At 35.8% G+C, this 11693-nt stretch overlaps 1 protein-coding gene across 1 annotated transcript in view; it reads right to left on the reverse strand.

The window, feature by feature from the left end:
- LOC100950607 (ATP-binding cassette sub-family A member 3-like) overlaps window positions 1-11693 on the reverse strand; it is a 305157-nt gene that overhangs the window by 264984 nt on the left and 28480 nt on the right. Inside the window, exons 3-4 of the mRNA XM_023513852.1 lie at window positions 5959-6086; window positions 3308-3455 (exon numbers count right to left, since the gene is read on the reverse strand). Coding sequence (XP_023369620.1) covers window positions 3308-3455; window positions 5959-6086 — 276 coding nt within the window. The remainder of the gene's footprint in view (window positions 1-3307; window positions 3456-5958; window positions 6087-11693) is intronic.

Genomic DNA, 11693 nt, shown 5'->3' on the forward strand with positions numbered 1-11693 from the left:
TGAGTAGAATATGAATGTTTTGACATAATAACTAAGAAAGTTACATGAAGGCTATGTTAACCAGTTTGATGGAAGTGTCTTGGATTGTGTGTGAAAACACTACACTGTGCCCCCAAAGTGCATCAATGTACACAGTTACCATTCAATAAAAAAAAAAAAGAAAAGAAAAGAAATAGCAGGCGATATTAACAAGTGGAAGAACATACTATGCTCTTGGCTGGGAATAATCAAACATTATTAAAATGTCTATACTACACAAAGCAATCTACACGTTTAATGCAATTCTCATTAAATTACCAACAGCATACTTTGAAGAACTGGAAAAAATACTTCTTCTTCTTGTATGAAACTAGAAATGACCCCATGTAGCCACGGACATTCTTAGTAATAAAAACAAAGCTGGAGGCATAACTCTACCATGGTGATCAATACAGCATGATATTTGTACAAAAATAGAGACATAAATCTATGGAACAGAGTAGAAAACCAAGAGATAAAACCATTATCTTATTGCTGTCTGGTCTTCCATAAACCAAACAAAAGCATACAGTGCAGAAAAGAATCCCTATTCAACAAAAGGTGCTGAGAGAACTGGATAACGACATGTAAAAGACTGAAATTGGACCTGCACCTTTCACCACTTATAAAAATTGACTCAAGATAGATAAAAATATTTAAATCTAAAACAAGAAGTGATAAAAATATTGGAAGTATGGGAAAATCTCTTGAAGATGTTGGCCTGGGGAAAGATTTTATGAAGCAGAATTCACTGGCAATTGCAACAACAAAAATTAAAAAATGGGACATAATTAAGCTTAAAAGCTTCTACACAGTTAAGGATAGAACACTTAAAGCAGACAACTTTAGGAATGGAAAAAGATATTTGCAAGTTATAACAAAGGGTTGACAATTAGAATCTACAGAGAACTCAAATTAATCAACAACAACAAAAGAGCAAACAATCCCTCCTATCACTGGGCAAGAGATTTGAACAGAAACTTCTTTGAAGAATAAAGATGAATGGCTAACAAACACACAAAATTGCTCAGCATCCCTAATCATCAGAGAAATACAAATCAAGCCCACTCTGAGATATTACCTAACCCCCGTGAGAATAGACTAAATCATAAGATCGCAAAGCTGCAGATGCTGGTGTGGATGTTTAGAGAAGAAAACACTTTTATAATGTTGGTGGAATTGCAAATAATACAGCCTCTTTGAAAAGAAGTATGGAGAGTCCTCAAAGAATCAAAATAGACCTGCCATTTGATCCTGCAATCCCATTACTAAGCATCTACCCAGAGGAAAAAAATCATTTTATCACATTTGCACTAGATTGTTTATTGCAACACAATTTTAATCACCAATCACCAAGATGAGGAAACAACCTAAATGCCCATCAATCAGGAATGAATTAATAAACTGTGGTATATGTATACTATGAAATACTATTCAGCCATTAAAAACCTGGATAGAGTTGAAACACATTCTTAGTAAAGTATCACAAATGAATTTTTTGTAAAAGCAGGATCCAATGTACTGAAGGCTAATATGAAAGCAATAAGTAGACAATCTAATATGCGCCCCCACATAAGAAAAACTCAATTCATATGGGGGAGGGGGAAAAGGGGAGATAATAGAAGGAGGGGGATTGGTGTGCTCCCACTTAATGGGCACAATGTTAGGGTGTATGGCTCACCTCTTGGGGGCTGTACACAATTATAAGAGGAATTCTATCTAACAAATGCAAACATTGTTACTTATTTCTTTGCAGCCTCAAATTAACCTGAAAAAAAGGAAATGAAAGCGTATCAAATAAAAAAACAAGAGTTTATGGTGACAAGCAGGTAATTCAGTCAATACACATGTGGCTTGCACTTTAATAAATTAGTTTATTTAGGTACTTTTAAAATATTATGTTCACATTTAAGTGTTTATACACACACACATTTTTAGCTTCAAGTACAGAGGACAGAGTTAATGGTGTTCCTTGGTTCATAATTCATTTGTTCATGCCCCTTAACCCATTTTATTGATTTATTCTTTTACATTCCTATTTCCCTTGCCCTCTCATCCTTCCTATCAGCAATCATTCTGTGTTTCATGAGTGTCCTTATATTTCTATGTATTATTCTAAAAAATGTGCTGGTATTTTGTTTGCACATGTTTTCATGTAGGTCCATAAAATTGTATTATACACTTTATTCACCTAGTTCTGTTTATTCTAAAATACGTGCTGGTATTTTGTTTGTATATATTCTCATGTAGGTACATGAAATTGTGTTATACATGGTATTCAACTAGTTCTATTTTTATGCTGCTGCTGCTATGTATACGTTTAATCCAGTCTAATTTTGCTTTTTACCTAAGATCTCATGGTGGTTATTTTAATGACCAACAATGTTCTGTCAAATTATATTTAACACTTTTATCATTTATCACATTTAAGATGTAGATAATTTCAAATTTTTAAGAATTATGCTAAACTGGGCAATTGCTTGTTTCTTCCACTGAATAATTTTCTTAAGATAAATTTGTAAATTAGTTGGTAAAAGCAAAGCTTCACACTAAATACTTTTAAATGATAATTTTCATAATAAAAATTATTCATCAACTCAACATAATAATATAGTTATTATTAAACCAGGCTGTGTCAGTATCTGTAAACACATTCATTAAGTCATTAGTTCCAAAATTTCATAAGTAAATCTACATGAACATATAAAGAGCGAGGCACCCATAGCTCAGTCGGCAGGGTGCTGGCCACATACACTGAGGGTGGTGGGTTTGAACTCAGCCTGGGCCAGCTAAAACAATGACAACTGCAACAAAGAAATAGCTGGATCTTGTGGTAGGTGCTGGTAGTCCCAGCTACTTGGGAGACGGAGGCAAGAGAATTGCTTAAGCCCAGAAGTTTGAGGATGCTGTGAGCTGTGATGTCACAGCACTCTACCCAGGGCAACAGCTTGAGACTCTGTCTCAAAACAAAACAAACAAACAAACAAATATATGTATATATATGTGTGTGTGTCTCTGTGTGTGTGTGTATATATATATAGAGAGAGAGAGAGAGAGAGAGACATACAATGGCAATGATCGGAAAGGGATAAGAGATAATGAAAATATAATGTCCACATATATAGGAGTTTTTTGTACGGGATATTGGACACATTAAAAAATCACCAACATAGTAAGTTAAAAATAAGCAGCTTTGATTAAAAGGATGAAGAAATATAATTATAAATATGTGATGGTTCTTACTATACAACTGGGATATAAAGATAAGTATGATTAAAGATCTGCTCACCAGGACTACCCCCATCAGCTTCAAAGTTTCTGGGTCCCACCATAGGGAGAGGTGAAAAGAGAAAACTTGTGAACCAGTTTTTTTTATCCCAAATCCTCCCAATGAGGATGTTCTTCTGAAAATTGCTAAAACGCAGGTAATATTTAACCTAGAAGGAGTAATAAGAAACAAACACTGTCTATGAACCAAACATATAAGCAAAGAAAGAAGAACCAAAAACAAAAAGAAGTTAATGTATAATTGGTAATATGTGATTTTATGGTAGAGTCATTGATGAGTGCTGGAGTAGATTCTGAACATTAGGAAATGAGAGCAAATATATCATAAGGCACATCATATGCTGTGATCACACATAAACTTAACCTTTAACCTTGTTTCCTTTAAAGTTGTTCTCCTTAATTTTGTGAAATTTTATATTGAAGTGTCAAAAACACTTGGATACAGTCTGTGAGTTTGTAGTAAGCAAACTTTCATGTCATTATGAATGTTTCCCTAGAAGTCTGCCTGCATGCTAAACTAAAATATACCAAAATATTTCTCTTTGCTTTATGTCTTCCAAGAATGGTGTTCTGGGAGGAAAATCTCTTCCTCTCTTAAAAGTGATTATAACATAAGCAAGAATCCTATAGGAGAATAGAAGGAGAATGTGATAAAATGTGAATGTGGAGTGTTGCATCATATAATTATTAAATGAGAAGATAATACTAATTTTGGAGAACAACACAAACTTCAAGTTACATCATACTGAGTCTAAGTAATATTATGAGGCAACAAACGGAGCAAGAGCTGTCAAAAATCAGAAGGGTTAGACTAGAGATATCAGTAATGGGAGGCGGAAGCAGGTGCCATAAGTGTTGGTGAGCAGTCATAGATTCAGTTACTAAGACAAAAGCTTTAGAAGAGAGCCATGACATACTCAAAGAGGCAGGTCCTATGCCTCATGGAGCTAAAATGCTAGTTGAGAAAAACATGTATATTTACATTCTTGCATAAATTAAGTGACAGAGATGTGGTTAAGGTGTTCTTGGGAGAATAAAGGAGGAAAGGTGTGTGTGGGTCAGAAGAGACAATGTTGACAGAGTTGTGGCAGCAATAATAAAAGGGTAAGTGAAAGCAAGCCAAGGGAGGTGGCAGTGTGAAGGAAACTGTACAAGGCAGAAGAGGTGAAATTTGAAATTGCATCAAAAATGTTTTGGCCAGGATCTACACACACTGTTGAGCCTAGATCAACAGCCTACAATGAGTCAATGTGAGTGAAGTTGGCACCTGGGAGGAAGTGAGGGAGTAATGGAACAGAAAGATGACTATAAGCCTAGTTATAAACTGGTGGTCTTTCCATTGACAATCATCTATATCCTAAGCGAAGAATTTTGACTCTGTGCATACCTATATTTTGTATTTTGGTTATTTCCCTTTCAACAGAGACACCAAGTACAAAGCCAGGTCCTTTCTTATCTCTCTTTCTTGGGGGCTGTTATCAGAATCTTCCTCAGTGTCTGCAGATATTCTAATTTTGATTCACGCTCCCAGAATCTTGGAGTTATTTTTGAAATTTATGATTAGTAGAGAAATTGTGAGATTAACTCAAAATAAAGAAGAAATTTTTGTGCTGTGTTCTTTGCCTGAGAAGATGCAACTGCTTTATGACATGAAGCACTTTGGTCTGGGAAATGTGCATTTTCTTCACTATGTTTGCAGGACCACAGACAAGTAGATACCAGATACAATGGCAAAGATATTATCTGCAACTGCAAATGTTTCCTATGATTCCATTTTATGAACAAGGCCTTTCAGGTGTGGGGTAAAATCCCACAGCTGTGTGCTCCTTCACAAACTATGTGCTCCCTTTAAGCTCCAGAGGCAGGTGGACAGACTTCTGTGGAAGGCAACTCTGTTGATGACCCGGTATCCCTGGTCAGCATGGAACAGAGCCTGGGGATTAGGGCATAAAAACCCATCTCCAGTGACTCTGGCCATGTGGCTGTTAAGCCTGCAAAGAAAGGGTTAAAAACCTTTCTGCAGAGACACAGCCTAGGGGTTGATAAGTGAACTCTTATCGGAAAACTGTGTAGGCCTCCAGATTGCCAGAGACAGAAGCCATAAATCTGCGTTCTATAATGAGTGTATAGTGTAACTTCAAAGGTTTTACTCCCCTTTTGGTAATCTCAAGTCTTTAGACAAACTCCCTTTTGCAGCTGTCTCTAGGTTTCAAACTTTGTGTCTTTTTGAAGGTTGAACTAACTTTAGAAAATAGTATGGATGCTTTGCTTGTTAATTAATAATGTGTACGTGACCAGCCAACTATAAAAGGTGGTCTTGAACAATAAAGCTTTGCTACTTCCACCAGAGAGGTAGTCTCTCTCTTTCATTATAATAATTCCAGATGCGAGACTGCACCTGTAGTGACGCTGTCTGTCTCTCGTGAAACCCCAATGCAACATTCAGGTGCTGAATACAATTCTTCCCTCATAAGTATAAAGCACGGGCTAAATAAATGCACATTCCAACCCTTGCTCTCGCATTTACAAGCAGTGTAATGTTGGAAAAGTTATAGTCTCTCCTCTTACAAAATGAAATGGTGATCCAAACATTTCAGTAAAGATCTTGAAATTATGAGTTCAGGTATGACCTTTGTACATAAACTTTCTTACCTTAAGTGGCAGAGGATCATTGCTATTTTTGAAGTTGTGGTCAAAAACAATAGCAGCCAGAACTTTCTGAGAGTTATTCTCTTGCTTAACATAATCTTCAAAATGTCCTTCTGTGGAAAAGCCTAGAACTGTAGAAAAAGACAAATCTGTTAGTTTGCCACAGAGAGGCAAATTGTATTGACAGCTCTTCCTATATGTAAGATGGTAAACCACTTTACATGAATATAAGGTTATTAAAATATTATTATTGGGGAGGGGGGAGGATGGGTGGAGGGAGGGTGATTGATGGGATCATGTCTATGGTTCATCTTATAAGGGTACATGTGAATCTCTCTAAATGTAGAATATAAATCTCTTAACACAATAACTAAGAAAATGACATGAAGGATATGTTAACCAGTTGGATGAAATTGTATACAGAAACAGTACACTGTACCCCATGTTGCTGAAACAGTGGCATTAACAAACTAATGGAAACTTTGAGTACATGAAAAAAGTTTCAAGAGTCTTAAAAACTTTATCACAAGTTTAAAATAGTATTTGTTATAATAAATACATACTGAAAGAAACTAACACATATTAATACATATATACCTAATGATGCTTTAAACAATGTTTTAAAATTTCTATCTTAAAGGTAAATAAAACAATGGTTCTTCAAATTTGTTTAAATTCTTATGCCATGGGAATCTACATTATCAAACATATTTATAAATTAAGAGATTATATCATCTTTAAGGTTTTGGTATTTGAGGTCATTATATTTTAATATTTGAGGTTATCAATTAAAGAATTTGACCTAAATTAGATTTAACCTAATTAAAAGTGTAAAAGACTGTCCTAGGGCAAAACATTTGGTCATTTAAAAAAGTTGTATGTGGAGTTGTATACACTAAAGATTTTCTTAGGAGTAAACATCTGTTTGATACAAACAGGATACCAAAGGCTCCAATAACCTATGGTGGCAGGTGAGGAGGATGAAATTTCATGTTGTTTTATTACTAGGAATTAAGTGCCTTGTTTTAAAATGTTTTAAACAAGGGACAACTCTTCCTCCAAAAGGAGACCATCTGATTGTTAAATGTTTCCATCAGAAGCTTTGTTGTTGCAATTGTTGATGGAGTAGCTCTGAGGTATCACTGTTTCTGAATTTCACAAAGACTATCACACAGTTCCCTTAGCCACTTGGCTCCATTTCCATTTTTTGCAAAAAAATAATTGTCTATAAAAAAGAACAAAACAAAAACACAATATTCATCTCAAAAGAATTAGCCCCAATACTAGATAGTATCTTTTCTGTACATATAAGACCTTGGTAGAAACCTATTAGTTTTGTCCTCTAAAACATTTACATTTAGATGAATATGGTAGTTGGGTAATGCTTTGAAATTCCATGAAAAATGAGTCATTCCTACAGTTGTCATAAACAAGGGAATAATCTATCCCAAAGGGAAAAGGGAAAGATGAGTCACAGACTGTGGAACTGATCCTGATCTAGGCCAGGGGTTAGCCTGGAAAGTGATCCTGCATTCACAGCGTGTTATCTCCTTGACACATACAACAAGTTCTCACTGAACATTGCCAATACCTTCTTGGAAACTGATTTCAAGCAAAATTACATATAATGAAAACTAATTTTATTACATGCTAATTTATATTATATAAACAAGAGTAAGGTTCCTATGGCATATTTCTGATTATGAAAACATTACCCAATTTATAAAGACCAAAACACTTCCAATATTAAACACTGAAATAAATAATTTGAGATGTACAACATTTAAGAAAGATTAGTAAAAATAAATAAAATGATTGTTTGCCCAGTTGTTCCAGTTTAGTATCAAAGGTGGTTAGAACCTGTCCACAAAGCTTAGGGTGCCAAGGGAGGAACTGAGACAGGACAGCATTCCAATAGAGTGTGTGCATACACACACACACACACACACACACACACACACTGAAACTAGATAGTTTGGGCATGCCAGTTCACCTAAAGTGCATATGTATGGGAATTGGGAGGAAACTGGTGGGCCAGGAGAAAACCTCTGTGGACATGGGAAGAATGTGCAAAGTCCACCAAGACAGTGGCCCTGTGTGGGAATTGGTTTTCTTGTCTTATCAACATTATAAAGAAATAATGTTGAATGAAATAATGTTATTCAAGGACCTGTTGTTCTTGAGGCAGCCACTAGAAGAAAGTAGCCAACCTCCACTCACCTACTTTTTATACCCAAATTTCAAAGCAGACCTCTAGTCAACAGCATACCCAAATTTTTGGGTAATGATATAAATTTGGTAAAAATTTGGTAAAAGTAACAGCTTTCATCATTTGATTAACCAGACACATCCCAGCTTCATATATAACTCTGTATGATTAGCTCATACTAAGCTGCCAATTTTCTGAAATTGGTTATAGTGTACATTGTCATGTTTCCTAACCTATATAGTCCATTCTCATTATTCATGGTTATGTTCTATAAAGTCATCATAGGTTTTTTTGGGGGGGGTATTTCTGTTTAAGGACATCTTATTTAATGCATACTATACATTTGGTATATACTGTTGATTTTCTGTTTGGGATTCATTCAAGATGGCTGACTAGAGACACAGCTTCTCAGACTCTCCCAGCAGAAGAGTGGAAGGTTAGATTGTGGAGAATGAGAACAGCTAAAACTCAAAAACAGACCCCAGAGAGAGAAAATAGTGGTGTCAGAGAACCCCAGTAGAAGTAACTGAAGCTGAGAGAAAGGAGGTTTGAGAAGAGAGACCAGCAGTGTGGACCAAGTCCAGGGAGGCTCATAGCCCAGTGAAAGAGTAAAGAGATTCCCTCTCCTTTACACAGGAACCTCTGATCAGCAGTGGGACATAGGACTCTCTTCCCAAAGGAGAGTACCCCGAGGAAATAGAATGCTGGAATTCTTGAATTTGTATGCCTCTTGTTCTGCACTCCCTCCATCTCTGGCATCCCAGAAAATTATTTTAGCTTAAGCAAGACCCCTCTGCCCCATAGCAATGGCAAAAGTGCTCTGAATTGGCAGAGTCACCTGCTCACAAGAGGAATGAATTCTCCTTGTAAACCCCTCTATCCCCCATAGAGAATGTAGCCACAGTGGTGGTAGCTGAGTCAAGTGTATAGGTTCCCAGTGCCACCCTGAAACACAAATATTACAGGGATACCACATCCCTTCCCCTACCATAGCTATGGCTAGAGAACTCTGTGTGGAGATGCCAACCTTTCAGTGAGCAGGGTGCATGTTCACTCAGGACAGCTACAGTTTGTGATCTTCCTGCCTGCACCAAGCTTAAGCTGAGGGCCCAAATTCACTATACTCCATTGGAAAAAGGTGAAAACATTAGGGTAGATGTAACCCAAGAAGTCCAGCAAATTTGATAATACACCCCAAAGACATCTCAGGACCAGCATTCCTCTTCTCAGTATGGTTAAGGCTTGATCTTTGTGGTCTCAGAGACAGGGCTGTAAGCCAGTCTTATCAGCCTCAGCTCTCAGCTAAGAGAACAGATGAGAAAGAAATAGTGAAAATTCCTGAAAACATGAAGAAACAGAGTGAAAGGACACCCCCCAAAGCAATCAACAATGCTCTTTTTATAGATACCAACAACCTAAATGAAATTATGAGCGTTATAGGTGAAGAGTTTCAAATATGGATTGCAATAAGATTCAATGAATGTAAGAGAAAAACGAAACTCAACACAAAGAAACCATAAAATCAATATAAGGAATGAAAGATATTCAAAAGAAATCAGAGTATTAAAGAAAAACCAAACAGAACTACTGGAAATGTAGTTTTTGAAAGACTCATTCAAAGAACTCCAAAACACAGTGGAAAACCTTAGTAGTAGGCTCAAAGAGGCTGAAGAAAGAATCTTAGAACTTAAAGATAGTACTTTTGTGCTAAACAAGTCAGGTTAAGAGAAAGAACAGGGGATAAAAAGAACAAACAACGCCTACAAGATGTGTGGGACTATGTAAAGAGGCCAAATAAAAAAACATGAAATACATGTGGGCAAAGAAGAAAATACTCAAGAGTTGGATAATTTATTTGAGGGAATTATTGAGGAAAAATTCCCCAGCTTTGCTAGAAATCTATATATTCAGTTACAAGAGGCACAAGGGACTACAGGGAGGCATTTGCCACAACACATTATCATTAAGCTGACCAAAATAAACATGAAAGAGGCCATTGGACAAGTAGGAAGGTGAAAACAACAGGTAATTTACAAAGAAATACAGACTACAGATTTCTCATCTGAAATTTGACAAGCCAGAAATGATTAGACTCCTATCCCCAACCTCCTAAAAAAGTGCAGTGACCACCCTAGAATCTTATATCCTGTAAAACAAACAAACAAACAAACAAACAAACAAACAAACAAAAGGACTTTCACTGACAAGGAATCATTGAGGGAACTTGCAAAGACCAGACCAGCCCTCAAGGAAGTACTCAGACCTGCATTATACGTGGACCAGCATATAGAAATCCTCTAGTGTAAAACCTTCTAAAAACTAAAGTACAGAACCCAAATACTACAATGACTCAAGAGGTAAAACAAGTAACAATGATCTACCCAACAGGATAAACAGAAATCTACTATATGTATCAATACTTCCAACAAATGTGGATGATTTAAATTCTCTATTGAAGATTGGCTGAATGGAAAAAAAATTAAAACCAAGTATCTATTGTCTTTAGGAAACATGTCTAACTCACAAGCATCCATTTAGAAGCAAGGTAAAAGGATGGAAAAAATATTCCATATAAATGGAAACTAAAATGAAGCTAGCATAGCCATTGTCATAATCAGATAATGTAGACTGTAAATCATCAAAAGTTAAGATAACTATGGCCACTATATAATAGTGAAGGGAACAATTCAACAAGAAGACTTATCAATCTTAAATATTTATGTACCCAACACAGGTGCATCCAGGTTCTTCAAACAAATCTATACTCAATCTAAAACAAAATTAGAAGTAGCAGCACCTTACTCTTGGGGACTTTAACATCCCACTGACAGAATTGGACAGATCCTCCAAACATAAAATTAGCAAAGAAACTATGGACCTAAAGCAAACCCTAGAACAAATGGGCCTAACAGACAGACATTTACAGAAGGTTCTACACCTCAAACTATTGAATATATGTTTTTTTCATAAGCTTATGGCACATTCTCTAAGCTGATCAAATACTAGGCCACAAATTATGTCTCAACAAATTTAAAATTTTTTTAATCTTTAAATTTTAAACAATTTAAAAAATTACACTATATGTCTTCTCAGACCACAATGGAATAAAAGTAGAAATCAACTCCAACAGAAACACTCATCCCTACACAAAGTTGTGGAAACTAAACTTATAGCTGAATGATAGGTCAATGAGGAGATAAAGATGGAAATCAAAAATTTTTTGAACTAAATGACAATGATATCACAAATTATCAAATCTTGTGGGACACAGCAAAAGCAGTCCTAAGGGGAAAATTCATAGCCTTAAATACACACATCCAAACGATAGAAAATCACAAATCAGTAATTTAATGAATCATCTCAAGGAACTGGAAAAGGAAGAGGAAACTAACCCCAAACCCAGCAGCAGAAAAAAAAAAAAAAAAAAAAAAAAAAAGATCAGAAAGAACTAAATTGAATCAAGAACAAACTATACAGATTAATAAACAAAAACTTGGTTCTTTGAAAAAAAATGTCATGGGGGCGGAGC

Source organism: Otolemur garnettii, unplaced genomic scaffold, assembly GCF_000181295.1.
Source record: "Otolemur garnettii isolate 467f Iridium unplaced genomic scaffold, OtoGar3 scaffold00044, whole genome shotgun sequence".
Taxonomy (NCBI): Eukaryota; Metazoa; Chordata; class Mammalia; order Primates; family Galagidae; genus Otolemur; species Otolemur garnettii.